The 25421-nt window shown below is 36.7% G+C and overlaps 2 protein-coding genes and 1 long non-coding RNA gene across 3 annotated transcripts in view; all 3 read left to right on the forward strand.

Annotated features, from left to right (window-relative positions):
- The first annotated feature begins 256 nt into the window (after nucleotides 1-256).
- Nucleotides 257-6755, forward strand: fam174c (family with sequence similarity 174 member C). Its single transcript, XM_061978337.2, has 3 exons — nucleotides 257-645; nucleotides 6108-6227; nucleotides 6303-6755. The coding sequence occupies exons 1-3, from the start codon at nucleotides 371-373 to the stop codon at nucleotides 6304-6306; spliced, it is 399 nt and encodes a 132-aa protein (XP_061834321.2). The 5' UTR covers nucleotides 257-370; the 3' UTR covers nucleotides 6307-6755.
- Nucleotides 6756-7174: 419 nt separating this feature from the next.
- On the forward strand, nucleotides 7175-7942 carry LOC133618148 (uncharacterized). Its single transcript, XR_009817117.2, has 2 exons — nucleotides 7175-7480; nucleotides 7600-7942. It is a non-coding gene; the product is annotated as an uncharacterized lncRNA (long non-coding RNA).
- Nucleotides 7943-11842: 3900 nt separating this feature from the next.
- The window catches only part of apc2 (APC regulator of WNT signaling pathway 2), a 36891-nt gene continuing 23312 nt past the window's right edge, over nucleotides 11843-25421 (forward strand). Inside the window, exons 1-5 of the mRNA XM_061978338.2 lie at nucleotides 11843-12349; nucleotides 23095-23244; nucleotides 23336-23426; nucleotides 23494-23815; nucleotides 23885-23993. Of these exons, the coding sequence (XP_061834322.2) occupies nucleotides 23116-23244; nucleotides 23336-23426; nucleotides 23494-23815; nucleotides 23885-23993 (651 nt within the window). The 5' untranslated portion in view covers nucleotides 11843-12349; nucleotides 23095-23115. The remainder of the gene's footprint in view (nucleotides 12350-23094; nucleotides 23245-23335; nucleotides 23427-23493; nucleotides 23816-23884; nucleotides 23994-25421) is intronic.

Consider the following 25421-nt stretch of genomic DNA (forward strand, 5'->3'; position numbering starts at 1 on the left):
TGACGTCATGGGTTTGTGTACAACCTCAAATAGCCGCTGGGGGCGCAAGTAAACATGTAGTGTCTGCGGGCTCGTAAAACATTTCTTCTTTGGTAGTAGTGTCGTGATTTCCACTTAGTGTACTCATTTTACATTCAAAGAAAATATAAACAAAATAAATAATACAAATAAAAACAACATTTGTTTGTTTTGCATTATAAGTAATGTTAGTACAGTAGTATTTTTTATTTTTGTAGCGTTTGAGACGTATGATGACGTCACAAACAGTCGTCCACTTCCTGGTTGGCGTGTACTTTGTCAACAAAGCATCGCGTTAACCAGCTCGGTTTCGTTGGACCTTTACCACTTTTGTGTTTTTGTTTTGTTTACAATGTCGACGTCCAGGCTGTTCGCGGTTCTCCTGGTGCCGCTCTGTTGGCTCTTCTTCCTTGTGGCGGAGGCCGACGTCGGCGGCGGCGGCACCGCGGAACTCAAACCCGCCGTGAACCACACCAGCGGGCAGAACCAGAGTAGCGCTGGTGCGAAGAACCACCCGGGTCTGTTTAACGGCTTCAACGTGGACAGTTCCATGTTCCAGCGGGCCTTGTACGTCCTCATCGGCTTCACCGGCATCGGGGTCCTCTACTTCATTATTCGGGCTGTGCGGTGAGTTTTGCTGCCAGACTCCGTTCACAAACGTCTGCGTTTTGGTCTCACTTTGGCGCACACTTTAGACCGTCCCGCCCCACCCGGGCTCCACGGAGGCCCGGTCCGAGCAACAGGGTGAGGTGGTTTTTACGCCGAATTCACGAGCAGCGCGCACACTGTCCCACGAAAACGTGCGTGACGTGGACGAAGGAGGGCTGACGTTAAATTTTGTGTTTTCTCTATGGAGTTCTCAACAGCGAGCTCTGTCTAATAAAAACTTAGATTGTGGTAGGTTTCCACTCGCAAATACCTCACACCCTAGTGTTATGTCAGTTGAATCCTATGATATACTATAATAGCATTCAAAAATATGATAGAAACAATGATCTATTCGGGGGTTGTCCGCTGATTTTCACATTTGACTGGTTTCTATGGCAACAGGTCATGCGCTATCTCATTCAATGAGTTGGGTTGTTGCCAAAGACCTGAGAGCTACACACTTTGTTTATAAAATATATTTTTTTGTCGGAATATTTTGCATTTTTCCCATCAAATGGGTACATTTGAATGTTTTAATTGGTGTATGGACGTTTTATTCATTTTTTTTTACAATATAAAGATTTTTTATTTTTTTGCACCATGACTAGGGAAGGTTGTTGCATTGGGTCATATAAGTAAATGCTCTTTCAAGGCATAATTCAAAGTAATTGACTGTCAACTGTCTCAGATTCAATTAATTGGATTGCTGCCAAAGACCTGAGAGCTACACAATTTATTTATAAAATATATTTTTTGTCCCGTTTTTGGACCACCAAAAGTAAAAAAAAAAAAAAAAGATTAAAAGTTTTTCCAATACAACTTGGCTTGTATAGACTTTTATTTAAGACACCACTTCAGACAAAATGAAACAAAATGCCAACTTGGCACCTTTTGGTAAAATGTATTTTACAATAAAATGTGATTCACAGTGATATTTACACACACACACACACATATATATATATATATATATATATATATATATATATATATATATATATATACAACAAATATATATAATGTATATATATATAAATATAAATGTATATATATATATAAATATAAATATATATATATATATATATATATATATATATATATATATATATATATATAGATTGTGGGAGGTTGCCACTCGCAAATACCTCACACCCTAGAGCTATGTCAGTTGTATCCTATGATATACTATTATAGCATTCAGAAATGTGATAGAAACAATTATCTATTCGGGGGTTGTCCGCTGATTTCACATTTGACTCTGGTTTCTATGGCAACAGCGAGCTCTGTCTAATATTGTGGTAGGTTGCCACTCGCAAATACCTCACACCCTAGTGCTATGTCAGTTGTATCCTATGATACACTATAATAGCATTCATAAAGATGATAGAAACAATTATCTATTCGGGGGTTGTCCGCTGATTTCACATTTGACTCTGGTTTCTATGGCAACAGGTCATGCGCTATCTTGTGGTAGGTTGCCACTCGCAAATACCTCACACCCTCGTGCTATGTCGGTTGTATCCTATGATACACTATAATAGCATTCATAAAGATGATAGAAACAATTATCTATTCGGGGGTTGTCCGCTGATTTCACATTTGACTCCGGTTTCTATGGCAACAGGTCATGCGCTATCTTGTGGTAGGTTGCCACTCGCAAATACCTCACACCCTCGTGCTATGTCGGTTGTATCCTATGATACACTATAATAGCATTCATAAAGATGATAGAAACAATTATCTATTCGGGGGTTGTCCGCTGATTTCACATTTGACTCCGGTTTCTATGGCAACAGGTCATGCGCTATCTTGTGGTAGGTTGCCACTCGCAAATACCTCACACCCTAGTGCTATGTCAGTTGTATCTTATGATGCACTATAATAGCATTCATAAAGATGATAGAAACAATTATCTATTCGGGGGTTGTCCGCTGATTTCACATTTGACTCTGGTTTCTATGGCAACAGCGAGCTCTGTCTAATATTGTGGTAGGTTGCCACTCGCAAATACCTCACACCCTAGTGCTATGTCAGTTGTGTCCTATGATACACTATAATAGCATTCATAAAGATGATAGAAACAATTATCTATTCGGGGGTTGTCCGCTGATTTCACATTTGACTCTGGTTTCTATGGCAACAGGTCATGCGCTATCTTGTGGTAGGTTGCCACTCGCAAATACCTCACACCCTAGTGCTATGTCAGTTGTATCCTACGATACACTATAATAGCATTCATAAAGATGATAGAAACAATTATCTATTCGGGGGTTGTCCGCTGATTTCACATTTGACTCTGGTTTCTATGGCAACAGCGAGCTCTGTCTTAATATTGTGGTAGGTTGCCACTCGCAAATACCTCACACCCTAGTGCTATGTCAGTTGTATCCTGTGATATACTATAATAGCATTCATAAAGATGATAGAAACAATTATCTATTCGGGGGTTGTCCGCTGATTTCACATTTGACTCTGGTTTCTATGGCAACAGGTCATGCGCTATCTTGTGGTAGGTTGCCACTCGCAAATACCTCACACCCTAGTGCTATGTCAGTTGAATCCTATGATACACTATAATAGCATGCAAAAATACGAGAAACAATGATCTATTCGGGGGTTGTCCGCTGATTTCACATTTGACTGGTTTCTATGGCAACAGGTCATGTGCTATCTCATTTTGATGAGATTGTGGGAGGTTTCCACTCACAAATACCTCACACCCTAGAGCTATGTCGGTTGTATCTTGTGATATACTATAATAACATTCAAAAATATGATAGAAACAATGATCTATTCTGCTTACTCAAGTGGGGGGTTGTGCGCTGATTTCACATCAGTCTCGTGTAACCCTCCTTGGAAACAGACTTCCTGTCACCTCATGACTCCTCTCAAATGTCTATCGTCTTCCCTCCTCAAGAAGGGGGGGGGTTGTCCTTTAATTGGAAATCGGAATCAGAAATACTGTATTAATCTCCGAGGGGAAATTCAGAAACTCTGGTTTCCATGGCAACAGGTCGTGCTTACTATCTTATTTTGATGAGATTGTGGGAGGTTTCCACTCGCAAATACCACACACCCTAGTGCTATGTCAGTTGTATCCTATGATATACTATAATAGCATTCAAAAATATGATAGAAACAATTATCTATATGGGGGTTGTCCAACGATTTCACATTTGACTCTAGTTTCTATGGTAACAGGTCATGTGCTATCTTATTTTGATGAGATTGTGGGAGGTTTCCACTCGCAAATACCTCACACCCTAGTGCTATGTCAGTTGTATCCTATGATGTACTATAATAGCATTCAAAAATATGATAGAAACAATTATCTATATGGGGGTTGTCCGCCGATTTCACATTTGACTCTGGTTTCTATGGTAACAGGTCATGTGCTATCTTATTTTGATGAGATTGTGGGAGGTTTCCACTCGCAAATACCTCACACCCTAGAGCTATGTAAGTTGTATCCTATGATATACTATTATAGCATTCAGAAATGTGATAGAAACAATGATCTATTCGGGGGTTGTCCGCCGATTTCACGTTTGACGCTGGTTTCTATAGTTCATGTGCTATCTTATTTTGATGAGATTGTGGGAGGTTTCCACTCGCAAATACCTCACACCCTAGTGCTATGTCAGTTGTATCCTATGATATACTATTATAGCATTCAGAAATGTGATAGAAACAATGATCTATTTGGGGGTTGTCCACCGATTTCACATTTGACTCTGGTTTCTATAGTTCATGTGCTATCTTATTTTGATGAGATTTTGGGAGGTTTCCACTCGCAAATACCACACACCCTAGTGCTATGTCAGTTGTATCCTATGATATACTATAATAGCATTCAAAAATATGATAGAAACAATTATCTATATGGGGGTTGTCCAACGATTTCACATTTGACTCTAGTTTCTATGGTAACAGGTCATGTGCTATCTTATTTTGATGAGATTGTGGGAGGTTTCCACTCGCAAATACCACACACCCTAGTGCTATGTCAGTTGTATCCTATGATATACTATAATAGCATTCAAAAATATGATAGAAACAATTATCTATATGGTGGTTGTCCGCCGATTTCACATTTGACTTTGGTTTCTATGGTAACAGGTCATGCGCTATCTTATTTTGATGAGATTGTGGGAGGTTTCCACTCGCAAATACCTCACACCCTAGTGCTATGTCAGTTGTATCCTATGATATACTATAATAGCATTCAGAAATGTGATAGAAACAATTATCTATTCGGGGGTTGATCTGTAGATCTACAAAATCTGTGGTTAGCATGGAAAATTAATACGTTTTTTTAGTTTCCACTCGCAAATACCTCACACCCTAGTGTCATGTCAGTTGTTTCCTATGATATTTTGTAACATCATGCGAAAATATGATAGGAGCGGTCAATACAATTCATTTTGTCAAGTGAAGGCTCGCAAAATGTGTAGTTAGCATGGAAAAATAATACATTCCTGTCAGGCCTGGGTGGGTTTCCACTCGCAAACATTTTAAACCCTGGTGTCATGTCAGCTGTATTCTACGATATATTTTAATAGCATGAAGAGAAATATGATAGGAACAATCAATACATTCATTTTGTCATGCAAATGCAAGCAACATCTGCAGTTAGCATGGAAAAATAATACGTTTCTTTAGGGCCTGGGTGGGTTTCCACTCGCAAACATTTTAAACCCTAGTGTCATGTGAGCTGTATTCTACGATATATTTTAATAGCATGAAGAGAAATATGATAGGAACAATCAATACATTCATTTTGTCATGCAAATGCAAGCAACATCTGTAGTTAGCATGGAAAAATAATACGTTTCTTTAGGGCCTGGGTGGGTTTCCACTCGCAAACATTTTAAACCCTAGTGTCATGTCAGCTGTGTTCTACGATATATTTTAATAGCATGAAGAGACATATGATAGGAACAATCAATACATTCATTTTTGTTAGCATGGAAAAACAATAAATTCCTGTCAGGCCTGGGTGGGTTTCCACTCGCAAACACCTTACACCCTTGTGTCATGTCAGCTGTGTTCTATGATATATTTTAATAGCATGAAGAGAAATATGATAGGAACAATCAATACATTCATTGAAATGTGTAGTTAGCATTGAAAATAATACATTCCTTCAAGCCTGGGGTAACACTCGACTGCTAAAATTCAAGTTTACACAGGAAGCAAAAAAAAAAAAAGTACATTTTAATGATTTACTATATTTCCTGACAATAATATACTGGTGGCACGTCATTTTCACTCTCCAGGGGGCACTACTGAGCACCCTGAAATACATTGTAAAAATGAAAGATTTTACAGAAAAGCACTGTAAATTTTACTTGAGTTTTTTTGAAAATGAACATTTTGCCAAAATACATATTCTCACAAGATTTGGTGTGTGCGTGTGTGTGTGTGTGTGTGTGTGTCAGGCTGAAGAAGCCCACCCACAGGAAAAAGTACGGGCTTCTGGCCAACTCGGACTCGTTCGAGATGGAGGCGGTGGAGAGCGACGAGGACAACACATTGTACGACGCTCGCAGCCTGCGCAGGTCAGGGGTCGCATGCGAAGACGACCCTTAAAACAGGCGTGTGACCTTTGACCTGACGTGTGTATGTTCTTTTAGATGAACGCCTTGTTGAAGACGACGACGACGACGACTTCCGGAGGGAGAACGAGGACCAAACACCAAAGAAGAAAAAAGTATTTTTCTAACATGTGTCGATGACGTGACGTTTTTGTTTTTTTCTTGCTTTGATGTTGAATGAGGAGGCGGAGCCAGCTCACTCACACTTCCTGTTTTGACGGCTTGTGATTGGTCCAAATGACTCTGGTGGGGTCGCCATGCTTAGCACCGTGGCTAATGTAGCGTGGAACATTACAGTGATTTGTTCTCGCTAAAACAATCAAATTAATCTTTTTTTTTTTTTCCACTGTGGGATGGGCAGCGGTCCTCAGGTGTGATACTGATGCTGACCAGCAGGTGTCGATGTGCCGCCATGACCAAAAACGTTTGAAGTTAAATTATTTCCTAATTGCTACTTTTGTAAATGAAAATATTAAAAGTTTATTCATTGTATTTTTTTCCTGTGTAATTTGATCAATTCATCCCTGACGGCTATAATAATAGTACGTATTTTAAGTAAATATGTAATAATAGTACGTATTGTATTATAAAGGCATCCTAAGAAGATGAAAGCGTCATAAAAAAAGTGGTGTGAACTGATCATCTAATGGCGTCACACACTAATTGAAATTAAAGAGCCACGCCCCCTTGCCTCCGCTGGGACTCGGCGCCGGCGTCCGATTGGCTGAGATCCTTATCAGTCCACGCCCCCTCAACTGTGGGAAAGCCGTCAGCTGACTCTCACACCAGACCGCCAACACGACGTGACGTCACGAGTGTTTTTTTTTTACTTATTTTGATTATTATTATTTCTCAATTGTTTGTAAATGTTACAATTTATAAATAAATGTTTATACAATTTAAATAAATAAATACATTAAATAATTAAAAAAAATACCGAGTGTGTGACGGGGGGGGGGAGGAGGCGTGTCACGCCCCCTTAGCAGGTCCCACGGGTGCTCCTCTGTGTTTGGCAGTAATTGGACTGTTACTCTTGAGGGGCGTCGCCATGGCAACGGCGTGTAAAACACACACACACCCCACGACCAGGCGGCTATAAAAGGAGTTTCGGGACGTCAGAAACTCGCACAGTCGCCACAGAAGCACTGTCGTCGTCGTCGTCGCCGCCGCCATGACACACGGAAGTAGCAGACGCCGGGCGGAAGCAGCAGCACACGGTACGTCGACTTCCTGCCCGGAGCGATCACATAATGTTAAGCGTTCATTCCGGGCTTGTTCCCGCGTACGTCACATGATTTTTAGCTTAATTCCGGGCTTGTTCCCACTCACGTCACAGACCACGGCCGAGAGCGGCGGCGCCAACACAGCGTGAACGGGGCGTTCGCCGAGCTGCGCCGCCTCATTCCCACGCACCCACCCGACCGGAAGCTGAGCAAGAACGAGACGCTGCGCCTCGCGCTGCGCTACATCCACTTCCTGGACCGCCTTCTGGAATAGCGCCGGGCCCTCTGCAGTGGGCGGAGCTTGGCAGCCCCTCCCCTACCTGGACACTCGCGGTCACGTGACCAGCTTTAAATAGTGTGTGATATTCACACGGACGTCAATGTTTGGTTCTATTCAGGATCTTCCGTAACCAGATTTGCTTCCTTTCACAATAAAAGGAACCCTTGGTGCTTTGATTTGTTTTTGTCGTGTTTTAATGTGATTGCTGTTTAACGTGGACTGAAGCCCACACTTTTTTATCTGAGGGCCACAGACGGACAAGTTATTTAAAAAAAAACGGTCCGTGGTGCAAAAAAAGGTTGGGGACCACTGCTGTAGACAGGGCCGGCCCGTGGCATAGGCCGTATAGTCAAATGCTAAGGGGGCCGTCCACCAGGGGGCGTCACGCCAGTGCCACAAATGTTGGAGAAAAAATAAATAAAATAAAAGTTGGTACTATTATTTCTAAATACAAAAAATAATCCCACGTTAATTAAAATGCAAAGTAAAGCCTATTTAATAGAAATATTATTTGTTACAACATTACGCCCCCCCCCCCCCACCGGGGGGAACCCCCCGCACGGTGCGCCCCTCCCTTCCCGTATCATGACTCTTTTTGGACGTCACCACATCAAAAAATCAACACAAGATGTCAAAACGGCCAAAACTGTCAGGTGCCCAGGGAAGAAAAAAGAGAAAAGAAGAGGAGGAGAAACGAGAAAAGACAGAGTTAGCAGGTAGGTAACGTTAGCCTACATGAAATGATTTGTCTGTTACAGAATGTGATAGTAACCTGGCTTTTTAGCATTAAGCTAATGTTACATGATTCGGCAATTGCTAATCAATAAATAGCTAGTTCTGTTTTAACGTCGGGTTAATATTGTGGAGGGGGCTAAATTGCTATGGAAAATAATAATGTAACGTTAGGTAATTACAGTACTCCCACCTTACATTCCTCAGGGACATTTGTATTAGATCTTTTAAGCAGGTGTTTTTTGTTTACATTATTGCCTTCTGGTTAGCTAATGTTTGCCCTGCAGGCAATAGTCACTTTTCCACCCCTTTATATATTAGGTATAGTTGTAAGTAAAAAAAAAAGGTCAAAGACAAAGCTATTCGGGTTCTTGTGAGTATATACACTTCAGTGCCGATGTGGGGGGGGCGCCACCTAAAATCTTGCTTAGGGCGCCAGATTGATTAGGGCCGGGCCTGACGTGGACTGAAGCCCACACTTTTTTCGCTGAGGGCCACAGACCGACAAATTATTTTAAAAAAAACCGGTCCGTGGTGCAAAAAAAAGTTGGGGACCACTGCTGTAGATGACGTCACATCAAGAGGAAGAAAGGGAAAGGGGGCGGTCAAAGTACCGATTACTCAAAAATGACTACATTTTAGGGATGTCCGATAATGACATTTTGCCGATATTCCGATATTGTCCAACTCTTTAATTACCGATACCGATATCAACCGATACCGATATATACAGTCGTGGAACACATTATTATGCCTAAGTTGGACAACCAGGTATGGTGAAGATAAGGTCCTTTTTTAAAAAATTAATAAAATAAAATAAGATACATAAATAAATAAAAAATTATTGAATAAAAAAAGAAAGTAAAACAATACACAAACAGTTACATAGAAACTAGTAATTAATGAAAATGAGTAAAATTAAGTGTTAAAGGTTAGTACTATTAGTGGACCAGACCACACAATCATGTGTGCTTACGGACTGTATCCCTTGCAGACTGTATTGATATATATTGATATATAATGTAGGAACCACAATATTAATAACAGACAGAAACAACCCTTTTGTGTGAATGAGTGTAAATAGGGGAGGAAGTTTTTTGGGGGATGGTGCACTAATTGTAAGTGTATCTTGTGTTTTTTATGTTGATTTAATAAAAATAAAAAAAATAAAAAATAAAATAAAAAACCGATACCGATAATTTCCGATATGACATTTTAAAGCATTTATCGGCCGATAATATCGGCAGGCCAATATTATCGGACATCTCTATTGGGGATCACTCCTGTAGATGACGTCACATCAAGAGGAGGCAAGGGAAAGGGGGCAGTCCAAGTACTGATTACTCAAAAACGACTAAATTTGATAGAAAACGACAGCCGGGTTCATTTCCAGGAGCAGAAAATCCTTAAAGAGAACTTGTCTGGATGCTATGGGTACTTTACATTTTACACAGCAGAGCTCCCCCTGGTGGTGCAGGTACACCCATACTCAAACTTATAATAAATAAATAAATTGAATTTAAGTTCATGCATGCTTTGTAATAAAAATAATTACCAGTAAAAAAAAAAAAGTTCAATAATAATTTTTTTTAATTCATAGCAACAGATTGAAACAGCAATTTGCAGATCTTCCTCAGACTGTTTACCAGCCCAGCACTAATGCTGCAAGCCACAACAGACAATGACGATGTAAGGAAATTTACCATTTATATATTTATCACTGACTGAGCAGGAAGGGGCCAGGAATATGCGGCAACATTTTATATGATTAACCCAGTCATTTAGGCATTTTTACACACGCTTCTTCACGGTTTTCCAAGCCTGAGTTGCCAGTTTTTGTTTTACTCTTTTTACTTTTCACAGCTAGCATTTCTTAGACCAGAGGTGTCAAAGTGGTTTTCACTGAGGGCCACATGGCAGTTATGTTTGGCCCCAGAGGGCCGCTTCTAACAGTTGTTGCGTTTGGACCAGTTGTTCCTCCCAGGGAATTCAAGTTTCTGGTCGTCGCTCCCAAGCTCTTTACGACACTTAAAGCTGAGTAAAAGAACCACCAGAGACAGAATAGGTATTTTGTAATATATTTGCAAAGCTCTGTAAACATATTGAGACCAGTCCAGCATAGAACATTCAATCGCGTAGCTAAGATGGTCTGCCCCCAGAAATGGAAAACCCTCCATTCTATAAAGTCTCTCTCCCTCCCACCCTCGCAGTCTTGTCTCTCCAGCCCAAACACATGCCCATTGTCCTCCGCACGTGGACATAAGAATAGATAAGAAGAAGGAGTATCTTCCATATTCAAGGTTAGCACACAGTATTTGCAGACAACCAAAAGACCACAATTGGAAGAAAAACACTAGCTGTTTTGTAATATGATTATGAAATAAAAGAAGTAACACTTACAATTTGGATATATGTAAATATCTGCCTCCGACACAGTGAATACTATTATTACACAATTTTTAATGCATTTTAAACTAAAATGTAAAAAAAATATATAAGTTGCAATAATTTCACTTCAAAATGTAGTGTATATTACTATAAATGGAAAAACAATACTGCTGTTTTTATAGTCAAAAAAAGGCAGCTCAGTTGCCAGAATTTTACTGTAAAATTTACACAAGTTTTTTTTACTATAAATTAAAAAACTGCAATTTTACAGTACAATTTTGACACCTGAGCTGCCATTTAAAAAAAAAAATTTAATTATTTTTTTTTATACCGCAAATCAACAAGTGTAGAATTTTCGGTTTATTACTGTAAATGCCAAAACGGCACCACAGTTCACTACAGTATAAAAAGTACTGTTTTTTTTTACATTTAGAGAAAAATGCTGTAAAAATGTCACAATTTTACCATGAAATCTATTGCTACTTTTTACACTGCACAGTTTGATGGCTAACTTGCTTTGAAATCATTATTATTAGTATTTATTTTCTATTTAAAAAAATGGTTTGAATATTTGATCATACATTTTTGCATAATTAGACAATATTTAAGTTAACATCATTTTCGATTAAATGGAGTACATATTTCCTCCCAAAATAGAAATAATACATTTAGTAAGACAAGTTACAGTACTTTATTGATACATATTATATTTTTTTGCCATAATATCTTATTTTTGTAACATTAGTCAGAGCACACGGAAGTCTATTTAAACGATCTGCTTTTTTTCTTCTTCTTTTTTTTAAAATCATCAGACTAACTCGATGACTCGGCAAAATTAGGAAACCGGAAGTTGTGTTGTTGTGTGGCAAGTACCAGCTGCGGTTCGGATTTAGGTGGACTTGTGTAGCGGTTCTAGACCACAATAACGCCCTTTAAGTGAAGACGTAATGTTTTGTTAACACTTTTAATACAAATACAATCAGTAAATAGACACACGGACATTTTATTTCTGGATGCAGTCACCGGAAGTTGCCCTCCAGAATAAAACGGCCACATCGCCATGACGTATTATCTTTATTAATGTCGACTTTTACCAGGGAGGTTGGCGATGACGTCACTAAGACTAATAAAGAAAAAATAAATGAAAAAAAAAATTGTTTAGTATCGACTCCACTTGGTTGCTCTCCTCCGGTCCCCTCCTCCTTCGTGCATCTTCGGCTTTTTTCGGCATGCCGAAGCCAATACACAAAAAAAGGTGCTGCGTGCACACTGACATGGATCGAGTGGCTCACCTTGCATCCTAGCTCGGTACGAACCGGGTTAACCGGACGACCTTAGCACCCCACCCGCGACTAAACACCCACCCACCCACTTACCCCCACCCTGGAGGTCCTCGTCGTCGTCGTCGTCGGGCTGGTTCGGTTCGGTTGGAGACGACACGAGACCACGACGCTCCTCTAAAGGTCAGAATTTTTTTTGTTATCATTTGAATGCAAGACATTTGATTGATGTTTGCACGTGACCTTTTGATGCACGTGTTATGTTATTTGATTATTGTATGGGGGGGCGCATAAGATGGAGGAATGACGATGGATGCGAGGTGGAAAATGGAGGATGCAGAAATGATGACAATGGATGCATTTTACTATTTGTGCTGTGTTTCATGTATCTGTGTTATATTATCGATATTTATCGGGGCCGTATCGATACACATGCCTGATAAGGTTCGATGCGGTTCTAAGGTCACACAGTTCCATTCATTTTGGCTGCAAAAAAAATGCCAAGCGTGAAAACTGGTCAGCTTCGGAATTATAAGAAAAGAAAAGAAACATAAATCATGTAAGGGGACTTTGATACCGTAAATGTTTCAAAATGTAGGTGAAAACATCGAAGCTTCGTATGGCAGACCACAAAGCACATTCATCCCAGCAGGCACACCACGTTGATACAACGTTGATTACACGTCCTTTGAAACTGACTTTCGAAACGATGTTGTTGAGTAGTTGTATTTGGAAATTGGGACGACGTTGGCGTCTGACGTTGTCGAAAGGACGTCGTCGAAAAGCATGTTGTTTTAACGTTCTATTTGCGTTGTAGAATATTGGTTGGGAAATGACCCAAATTTCAATGGTCAAGTCAATGTCAGAACCCAACATTGATTAAACGTTGTTAAAAAGCATGTTGTTTCAACGTTGTATTTGTGTTGTAGAATATTGGTGGGAAATGACCAAAATTCAATGGTCAAATCCAAGTCAGAACCCAACATTGATTAAACGTCGTCAAAAAGCATGTTGTTTCAACGTTAGGTTTGTGTTGTAGAATATTGGTTGACAAATGACCAAAATTCAATGGTCAAGTCAACGTCAGAACCCCGACATTGATTAAACGTTGTCAAAAAGCATGTTGTTTCAACCTTGTATTTGTGTTGGTTGGGAAATGATCACATTTCAATAGTCAGATCAATGTCAGAACCCAACATTGATTAAACGTCGTCAAAAAGCATGTTGTTTCAACGTTGTATTTGCGCTGTAGAATATTGGTTGGGAAATTATACATTTCAATGTTCAAATCAACGTCACAACCTGACATTGATTAAACGTCGTCAAAAAGCATGTTGTTTCAATGTTGTATTTGTGTTGTAGAATGTTGGTCGGGAAATGATCAAAATTCAATGTCACATCAATGTCACAACCCAACATTGATTGAACGTTGTCAAAGAGCATGTTGTTTCAACGTTAGGTTTGTGTTGTAGAATATTGGTTGGGAAATGACCCAAAATTCAATGTCAAATCCAAGTCAGAACCCAACATTGATTAAACGTCGTCAAAAAGCATGTTGTTTCAATGTTAGGTTTGTGTTGTAGAATATTGGTTGGGAAATGACCAAAATTCAATGGTTAAATCAACGTCAGAACCCGACATTGATTAAACGTTTTCAAAAAGCATGTTGTTTCAACGTTGTATTTGTGTTGGTTGGGAAATGATCACATTTCAATAGTCAGATCAATGTCAGAACCCAACATTGATTAAACGTCGTCAAAAAGCATGTTGTTTCAACCTTTGTATTTGCGTTGTAGAATATTGGTTGGGAAATTATAAATTTCAATGTTCAAATCAACGTCACAACCTGACATTGATTAAACGTCGTCAAAAAGCATGTTGTTTCAACGTTGTATTTGCGTTGTAGAATGTTGGTCGGGAAATGATCAAAATTCAATGTCACATCAACGTCACAACCCAACATTGATTGAACGTTGTCAAAGAGCATGTTGTTTCAACGTTGTATTTGTGTTGTAGAATATTGTTTGGGAAATGACCCAAAATTCAATGGTCAAATCCAAGTCAGAACCCAACATTGATTAAACGTCGTCAAAAAGCATGTTGTTTCAATGTTAGGTTTGTGTTGTAGAATATTGGTTGGGAAATGACCAAAATTCAATGGTTAAATCAACGTCAGAACCCGACATTGATTAAACGTTGTCAAAAAGCATGTTGTTTCAATGTTGTATTTGTGTTGGTTGGGAAATGATCACATTTCAATAGTCAGATCAATGTCAGAACCCAACATTGATTAAACGTCGTCAAAAAGCATGTTGTTTCAACGTTGTATTTGCGTTATAGAATATTGGTTGGGAAATAATAAATTTCAATGTTCAAATCAACGTCACAACCTGGCATTGATTAAACGTCGTCAAAAAGCATGTTGTTTCAACGTTGTATTTGTGTTGTAGAATGTTGGTCGGGAAATGATCAAAATTCAATGTCACATCAACGTCACAACCCAACATTGATTGAACGTTGTCAAAGAGCATGTTGTTTCAACGTTAGGTTTGTGTTGTAGAATATTGGTTGGGAAATGACCCAAAATTCAATGTCAAATCCAAGTCAGAACCCAACATTGATTAAACGTTGTCAAAAAGCATGTTTTTTCAACCTTGTATTTGTGTTGGTTGGGAAATAATCACATTTCAATAGTCAGATCAATGTCAGAACCCAACATTGATTAAACGTCGTCAAAAAGCATGTTGTTTCAACGTTGTATTTGCGTTGTAGAATATTGGTTGGGAAATTACCAAATTTCAATGGTCAAATCAACGTCAGGACCTGACAATGAAACAACTTTGTCAAAAGGCATGTTGTTTCAACGTTGTATTTGTGTTGTAGAATATTGGTTGGAAAATGACCAAAATTCAATGGTTAAATCAATGTCAGAACCCAACATTGATTAAACGTCGTCAAAAAGCATGTTGTTTCAACGTTGTATTTGTGTTGTAAAATATTGGTTGGGAAATGACCAAAATTCAATGGTCAAATCCAAGTCAGAACCCAACATTGATTAAACATCGTCAAAAAGCATGTTGTTTCAACGTTATGTTTGTGTTGTAAAATATTGGTTGGGAAATGACCCAAAATTCAATGGTCAAATCCAAGTCAGAACCCAACATTGATTAAACGTCGTCAAAAAGCATGTTGTTTCAACGTTAGGTTTGTGTTGTAGAATATTGGTTGGCAAATGACCAAAATTCAATGGTTAAATCAACGTCAGAACCCGACATTGATTAAACGTTGTCAAAAAGCATGTTGTTTCAACCTTGTGTTTGTGTTGGTTGGGAAATTATCACATTTCAATAGTCAGATCAATGTCAAAACCCAACATTGATTAAACATTGTCAAAAAGCATGTTGTTTCAACGTTGTATTTGCGTTGTAGAATATTGGTTGGGAAATTATAAATTTCAATGTTCAAATCAACATCAGAACCCAACATTGATTAAACGTTGTTAAAAAGCATGTTGTTTCAACGTTGTATTTGTGTTGTAGAATGTTGGTCGGGAAATGATCAAAATTCAATGTCACATCAACGTCACAACCCAACATTGATTGAACGTTGTTAAAGAGCATGTTGTTTCAATGTTTGGTTTGTGTTGTAGAATATTGGTTGGGAAATGACCCAAAATTCAATGTCAAATCCAAGTCAGAACCCAACATTGATTAAACGTTGTCAAAAAGCATGTTGTTTCAACCTTGTATTTGTGTTGGTTGGGAAATAATCACATTTCAATAGTCAGATCAATGTCAGAACCCAACATTGATTAAACGTCGTCAAAAAGCATGTTGTTTCAACGTTGTATTTGCGTTGTAGAATATTGGTTGGGAAATTACCAAATTTCAATGGTCAAATCAACGTCAGGACCTGACAATGAAACAACTTTGTCAAAAGGCATGTTGTTTCAATGTTGTATTTGTGTTGTAGAATATTGGTTGGAAAATGACCAAAATTCAATGGTTAAATCAACATCACAACCCGACATTGATTAAACGTTGTCAAAATTTTGTTGTTTCAACGTTGTATTTGTGTTGTAGAATATTGGTTGGAAAATGACCAAAATTCAATGGTTAAATCAACATCAGAACCCAACATTGATTAAACGTCGTTAAAAAGCATGTTGTTTCAACGTTGTATCATTGATTAAATGTTAAAAAGCATTTTGTTTCAACGTTGTATCATTGATTAAACATTGTCAAAAAGCATGTTGTTTCAACGTTGTTTTTGTGTTGTAGAATATTGGTTGGGAAATGACCAAATTTCAATGTTAAAATCAACGTCACAAGCCAACATTGATTAAACGTCGTCAAAAAGCATGTTTTTTCAAAGTTGTATTTGTGTTGTAGAATATTGGTTGGGAAATGACCAAATTTCAATGGTCAAATCAACGTCAGAACCCAACATTGATTAAACGTCAAAAAGCATGTTGTTTCAACGTTGTATTTGTTTTGTAGAATATTGGTTGGGAAATGACCAAAATTCAATGGTCAAATCAACGCCAGAACCCAACATTGATTAAACGTCGTCAAAAAGCATGTTGTTTCAACGTTGTATTTGTGTTGTAGAATATTGGTTGGAAAATGACCAAAATTCAATGGTCAAATCAACGTCAGAATCCAACATTGATTAAATGTCGTCAAAAAGCATGTTGTTTCAACGTTGTATCATTGATTAAACGTCGTCAAAAAGCATGTTGTTTCAACGTTGTATTTGTGTTGTAGAATATTGGTTGGGAAATTACCCAAATTTCAATGGTCAAGTCAATGTCAGAACCCAACATTGATTAAACGTCGTGAAAAAGCATGTTGTTTCAACGTTGTATTTGTGTTGTAGAATATTGGTTGGGAAATTACCCAAATTTCAATGGTCAAGTCAATGTCAGAACCCAACATTGATTAAACGTCGTGAAAAAGCATGTTGTTTTAACGTTGTATTTGTGTTGTAGAATATTGGTTGGGAAATGACCAAAATTCAATGGTTAAATCAACATCAGAACCCAACATTGATTAAACGTTGTTAAAAAGCATGTTGTTTCAACGTTGTATTTGTGTTGTAGAATATTGGTTGGGAAATGACCAAAATTCAATGGTCAAATCAACGCCAGAACCCAACATTGATTAAACGTCGTCAAAAAGCATGTTGTTTCAACGTTGTATCATTGATTAAATGTTAAAAAGCATTTTGTTTCAACGTTGTATCATTGATTAAACATTGTCAAAAAGCATGTTGTTTCAACGTTGTTTTTGTGTTGTAGAATATTGGTTGGGAAATGACCAAATTTCAATGTTAAAATCAACGTCACAAGCCAACATTGATTAAACGTCGTCAAAAAGCATGTTTTTTCAAAGTTGTATTTGTGTTGTAGAATATTGGTTGGGAAATGACCAAATTTCAATGGTCAAATCAACGTCAGAACCCAACATTGATTAAACGTCAAAAAGCATGTTGTTTCAACGTTGTATTTGTTTTGTAGAATATTGGTTGGGAAATGACCCAAAATTCAATGGTCAAATCAACGCCAGAACCCAACATTGATTAAACGTCGTCAAAAAGCATGTTGTTTCAACGTTGTATTTGTGTTGTAGAATATTGGTTGGGAAATGACCAAATTTCAATGGTCAAATCAACGTCAGAACCCAACATTGATTAAACGTCAAAAAGCATGTTGTTTCAATGTTGTATTTGTTTTGTAGAATATTGGTTGGGAAATGACCCAAAATTCAATGGTCAAATCAACGCCAGAACCCAACATTGATTAAACGTCGTCAAAAAGCATGTTGTTTCAACGTTGTATTTGTGTTGTAGAATATTGGTTGGAAAATGACCAAAATTCAATGGTCAAATCAACGTCAGAATCCAACATTGATTAAATGTCGTCAAAAAGCATGTTGTTTCAACGTTGTATCATTGATTAAATGTCGTCAAAAAGCATGTTTCAACGTTGTATTTGTTTTGTAGAATATTGGTTGGGAAATGACCAAAATTCAATGTCAAATCAACGTCACAACCCAACATTGATTAAACGTCGTCAAAAAGCATGTTGTTTCAACGTTGTATCATTGATTAAACGTCGTTAAAAAGCATGTTGTTTCAACGTTATGTTTGAGTTGCTCAACGAGAGGACCTAATTCAAAGAGTTCTCAACGTTGCTTCAATGTCTTGTGCCTGCTGGGATGTCATATATAATAATATTTATCATTAATAATTCATTCCTTTTCAAATTTGAAGCTCAATTTAAAAACAAAACAAAAAAAAAGTTCCTGGGCTGCACTTGGGACCTTGATATGATATTTTATACTTAATAAATCATATGGCCCCAATCTCCGTATCCTCGTCTTATCTGCTGATGGGAAAGCCTTGTGTTGCCGTGGAAACGTTAACGAGAGACGAGGGTTTTCAAGCTCTGGATTCTGCTTGGCACTATTGCTGGGTTGTATGTGTTTTGTTTACCTTCTACCCATCCATCCATCCATGAAAACTACCTCATGATGATGATGATGATGAAGTATTTAAATGAGTTATTTCTTGTTTTGCTAATTATTATTATTATTATCATATTTACATTGTATTGTAGTAATGGAAGGGACCGAGGGCGTGGCTAAGTGTGGTTTGCATAGAGAGGGGCGTGACCACATTTTGTCGCCGCCATGAACTTATTTTGTATCAGATGTCGTTTCTAGTTCGTGGACACCAGCACGTTGGCGACCTATCTTAGCAACGCCACAATGTTGGCAAGGTCAAAGGTCATACGGCGACTTTGTCACCCTGCAGTCGTCGGCGGCTGACGTGAGCAGACAAACCTCACACATGCTGCACCCTGGTCTGGGGGATGCGGTTGCCACGGTAACCAGACAAGTCAAGGAAGAGGAGAGGAGGGGGACAATAGGGGGCGGAGTCATGGATGCTCTTTGTTCTTGACGAAAGCAACGAGGATGATGAGGACTTGTTGAAGTCATGGCTGGTTGCCATGGTGACCATCTCTTTTCATCGACATCATCCCATTTTTCACTTCCCGTTTCCTCTCGTCCCGCTCCTGGGTCATGTTGCATGTGCACGTGTGTGACATCAAACACCTCTCATACATTGATGTCCTGAGTCACCATGGCAACGTGCTCCCCATCCCCCAGGCATAACCGAGTGTGCTTATTGATCTTTCCAGCTGCTCATCTCTTTCATAACAAAATCACTTTGAGTCCATTTTTTTTTATACCCACAATCCCCTGAGGCTCCGCTTACAGCCGTGTTCAGACCACCAGATAATGGCACCATTTTTTTAGTACGCATAAACAATGGAGTACAACACACTGGTGCTTAGATAAATGCTCATATTTTAAAAAAAAACTGTTTTTTTTTTGGTAGTAGAACCTCCCTTTCACTACCAACCCAAACACGCCTCAAAAAATAAAACAAAATAAAAGCTAAATAAATAAACAAATAAAAATTGAAAAAAATAGATATGTTAAAAATGAAGAAATAAATAAATAATACAAATAAAAAAAATAGATATGTTAAAAATAAATATAAAAATAATGAATAAAATAAATACAAAATAATTTTTTTTACATAAAATAAAAAATGTTACATAAAACAAATTGAAAATATGTCACATAAAATAAAAATAAATAAAACAATGTTACATAAAATAAAATACATTAAAAAAATGTTACATAAATTAAAAATACATAAAAAATATGTTAAATAAAATTAAAATAAATAAAATAATGTTACATGAAAAATGCATTAAAAATATGTTACATAAAATAAAATAAAGTTACATAAAATAAAAATACATAAAAAATATGTTATATAAAATAAAAAAATAAAATAAATGTTCCATTAAAAAATACATTACAAATATGTTACATAAATTAAAAATAAATAAAAGATATGTTACATAAAATTAAAATAAATAAAATAATGTTACATAAAAAATACATTAAAAATATGTTAGATAAAATAAAAAAAGTTACATAAAATAAAAATACATAAAAAATATGTTACATAAAATTAAAAAAAATTAAAAAATGTTCCATAAAAAATACATTAAAAATATGTTACATAAATTAAAAATAATAATAATAATAATAATAACTGGGATTTATATAGCGCTTTTCTAAGTACCCAAAGTCGCTTTACATGTAGAACCCATCAATCATTCACACCTGGTGGTGGTAAGCTACTTTCATAGCCACAGCTGCCCTGGGGTAGACGGACGGAAGCGTGGCTGCAATTTGCGCCAACGGCCCCTCCGACCACCACCTATCATTCATCATTCAATTCACCAGTGTGAGTGGCACCGGGGGCAAAGGGTGAAGTGTCCCGCCCAAGGACACAACGGCAGCGATTTTTGGATGGTAAAAGGCGGGGAGCGAACCTGCAACCCTCAGGTTTCTGGCACGGTTGCTCTACCCACTACGCCATGCCGCCCCAGAATAAAATAAAAAATAAATACAAATAAATAAATAAATGTTACATAAATTTAAAATACAATAAGAATATGTTACATAAAAAAAAAAAAATTAAATAATGTTACATAAAATAAAAATACATACAAAATATGTTACATAAGATAAAAAGACATAAAAAAATGTTATATAAAATAAAAATACATAAAAAAATATGTTACATAAAATAAACATAAATAAACAAATGTTACATAAAATAAAATACATACCAATTTATAAATATACTACATTAAATAAATAAAAGAAAAAACAGTCTGTCAGTGGTTGTCAAACGTTTTCCACCAAGTACCACCTCAGAAAAAACTTGGCTCTCCAAGTACAAGCATAATAGCCAACATAAATATACAGTAGCATAGTAGGCCTAAGTATTTATCAAAAACAAGGTGGAGGTTTTATTTAACAAGCATATTCAATATTTGTGGCCACTGTTTGTCACATCACACACAGTTTGAACAGTAACACGGTGTTTGAATATAAGGAAATAAAACACTGTACTTTAATCAAGTGATTGTTCTAGATGGCGCTCACGTACTACGAGTGGTGCACTTACTACAGTTTGAGAACCACCGGTCTATGTCACTGTGTTGTAAAAAAAAAAAAAGAAAAAAAAGAAGCTAAATAAATAAGCAAATAAAAATTGAAAAAATGAGATATGTTAAAAATAAATAAATAAATAAATAAAAAATAATAATAAAAAATAGATGTGTTAAAAATAAATAAGGAATAAAAAAAATTTACATAAAAAAATACATTAAAAATATGTTACATAAAATAAAAATAAATACATAAATGTTACATAAAATAAAAATACATTAAGAATATGTTACATAAAATAAAAAAAAATTAAAACAATGGTACATAAAATAAAAATACATTAAAAAATATGTTACATAAAATAAGAATTTACATTAACAAAATACATTAAAAATATGTCACATAAAATAAAATAAAAATAAAAATGTTACATAAAACAAAAATACATAAAAAAATGTTACATAAAATAAAAATACATAAAACATATATTACATGTTTGAATATAAGTAAATAAAACACTGTACTTTAATCAAGGGATTCTTCTAGATGGAGCTCACGTACTACGAGTGGTACACTTACTACAGTTTGAGAACCACCGGTCTATGTCACTGTGTTGTAAAAAAAAAAAAAAGAAGCTAAATAAATAAGCAAATAAAAATTGAAAAAATGAGATATGTTAAAAATAAATAAATAAATAAATAAAAAATAATAATAAAAAATAGATATGTTAAAAATAAATAAGGAATAAAAATTTTTTACATAAAAAAATACATTAAAAATATGTTACATAAAATAAAATAAAAAATAAAATGTTACATAAAAAATGTTACATAAAATAAAAATAAATACATAAATGTTACATAAAATAAAAATCCATTAAGAATATGTTACATAAAATTAAAAAAAATTAAAACAATGGTACATAAAATAAAAATACATTAAAAAATATGTTACATAAAATAAGAATTTACATTAACAAAATACATTAAAAATATGTCACATAAAATAAAAATAAAAATGTTACATAAAACAAAAATACATAAAAAAATGTTACATAAAATAAAAATACATAAAACATATATTACATGTTTGAATATAAGTAAATAAAACACTGTACTTTAATCAAGGGATTCTTCTAGATGGAGCTCACGTACTACGAGTGGTACACTTACTACAGTTTGAGAACCACCGGTCTATGTCACTGTGTTGTAAAAAAAAAAAAAGAAGCTAAATAAATAAGCAAATAAAAATTGAAAAAATGAGATATGTTAAAAATAAATAAATAAATAAATAAAAAATAATAATAAAAAATAGATATGTTAAAAATAAATAAGGAATACAATTTTTTTACATAAAAAAATACATTAAAAATATGTTACATAAAATAAAATAAAAAATAAAATGTTACATACAAAATGTTACATAAAATAAAAATAAATACATAAATGTTACATAAAATAAAAATCCATTAAGAATATGTTACATAAAATAAAAAAAAATTAAAACAATGGTACATAAAATAAAAATACATTAAAAAATATGTTACATAAAATAAGAATTTACATTAACAAAATACATTAAAAATATGTCACATAAAATAAAAAAATAATAAAAATGTTACATAAAACAAAAATACATAAAAAAATGTTACATAAAATAAAAATACATAAAACATACATTACATGTTTGAATACAAGGAAATAAAACACTGTACTTTAATCAAGGGATTCTTCTAGATGGAGCTCACGTACTACGAGTGGTACACTTACTACAGTTTGAGAACCACCGGTCTATGTCACTGTGTTGTAAAAAAATAAATAAAAAGGCCGCTCGGTGAAAGCCTGACATAGCGATGCCACTGACCCGTCCCCGTGTGCGCTGCAGGGGGCGCCACAGAGCGCGACGATGGCGTCGTACGACCAGCTGGCCCACCAGGTTGCGGCGCTGCGCAAGGAGAACTCCCACCTGCGGAGGGAGCTAGAGGACAACTCCAACCATCTCTCCAAGCTGGAGACGGAGACGTTCGGCATGAAGGTGACCTCTGACTCTTTGTCACCGTCCACTCGGGAGAAGTGAGCGTGTAAAATGACCCCGTAGCTGACCCGTTGTCATGGCAACCACACAGGAAGTGCTCAAGCAGCTGCAGTGTAAACTGGAGCAGGAGGCGGGGACTCTGGCGTCGTCGGGCCGCAGTGACGTGCTGCACCAACTCAAAGGTTAGAAACGTTTTCGATGACGATGACGATGATGATGATGATGATGACGGTGAGTCATGTGACGCAGAGCTGCACATGGACCTGACCAACTACTACGAGCTGAAGCATCAAGCTCATCAAGCTCACAACTTCCGGCTGCTGGCTGACAGTCTGGGCGGGGCGGGGCCGCCCGGGGCGGAGCGAGAAGACCGCTTGGCTCTTCCCCCGCCGTCCTGCCCCTCCTCCGCCTCGTCGGCGGGCCGCGCCAAAGCCTCGTGTCGCGGCGGGGACGTCGCCGGCGTCCTGTTGCCTCACCACTTCCTGGACGGAGCTCCGCCCAAGACGGCGGTCATCAGCGGGGCGGACGGGCGGCTCAGCGACCACCACGTGGAGGAGCTGTACAAGGAGAGGTGAGTGCTCGCCACTAGAGGGCAGCACCTGTGTCTTCTCTCACGCTGAATGCTAACGTTCCGCGGCAGGAACCAGCTTTTGGGGGAAATCGACCACGAGGAGCGGGAGCGCTGCTGGTACTTCAGCCAGCTGGAGGCGCTGTCCCAGAAACTGACCCACTTGCCTCGCATCGACACGGTACACACACACACACACACACACACACACACACACACACACACACACACGCACACACACTCGCACATTCTTGTATTTGTTACCTTCTTGAGACCTGAGAAAAATGACTCCCGCTTTAAGACCACCCTTTCTAGATATATAAAGATGTGTATTTACAACATTAATAATATATACATATTATGCAAATATAAAAAAGGTAAGCTTTTAGTTAATTTTTTTAATATTTTTTGAATTTTCATTATTTACTTCAGGTTATTGCAGTATATCTCTATATTATACATACAGTATATATTTTTTTCTTTTTTTTAATTGTGGCCAAAGGGGGCGCATCTCAATTTCTTACACACACTTGTTATGACATATGTTGGCCAGAGGGCGAGCACTTTTAAAAGCGACAAATATAAAAAAGGTAAGTTTTAGTTAAAATGTTTTTAATTTTTAATTATTATTTACTTCAAGTTATTACGTAACTATACTATATACTTTTTTTTTTTCTTTTTAGTAATTTTGGCCAAAGGGGGCGCATTTCAATTTCTTACACACACTTGTTATTTCATATGTTGGCCAGAGGGGGAGCACTTCAAATTTTTACATACATTTGTTGTTTCATATGATGACCAGAGGGGGAGCACTTTTAAAAGCGACAAATATAAAAAAGGTAAGTTTTAGTTAAATTGTTTTTAATTTGTAATTATTATTTACTTAAAGTTATTACAGTATGTCTCTATATAATTTTTTTTTTCTTTTTAGTAATTTTGGCCAAAGGGGGCGCATCTCAATTTCTTACACACACTTGTTATTTCATATGTTGACCAGAGGGGGAGCACTTTTAAAAGCGACACACAGTCAATTTGAAACATCCCTCCTTTTTGGCACCACCCTCATTTTGACCAGCAGGGGTGCAAATGAGACATTGTCTATTAGATGCAATGTTATTGGGACCATGATTTATGTCTTCACTTGTTCACACCTCCTCATATGGAAGATACTTTTCCTTTTTCATGTCTCAAGAAGGGTAGAAATACAAGAACACACACACACACACACACACACACACACACACACACACACACACACACACACATACACACACACACACACACACACACACATTCTTGTATTTCTTACCTTCTTGAGACCTCCGAAAAATGCCTACCTCTTTAGGACCATCCTTTCTAGATATATAAATATTTGTATTCACAACATTAATAATGCAAATGCAAATATAAAAATTTAATTATTTTTCTTTTGAATTTTTTGTTTGTAATTGGTTTTTAATCTTCATTATTTACTTCAACTTATTACATTATGTCTTTATATACATATTTATTTAATTAAAAAAACAACAACATTTTGGCCAAAGGGGGCACAATTAAATTCCTTACACACACATGTTACTACATATTTTGGCCAGAGGGAGAGCACTTA

Source organism: Nerophis lumbriciformis, linkage group LG18 (genome assembly GCF_033978685.3).
Source record: "Nerophis lumbriciformis linkage group LG18, RoL_Nlum_v2.1, whole genome shotgun sequence".
In the NCBI taxonomy this organism is placed as follows: domain Eukaryota; kingdom Metazoa; phylum Chordata; class Actinopteri; order Syngnathiformes; family Syngnathidae; genus Nerophis; species Nerophis lumbriciformis.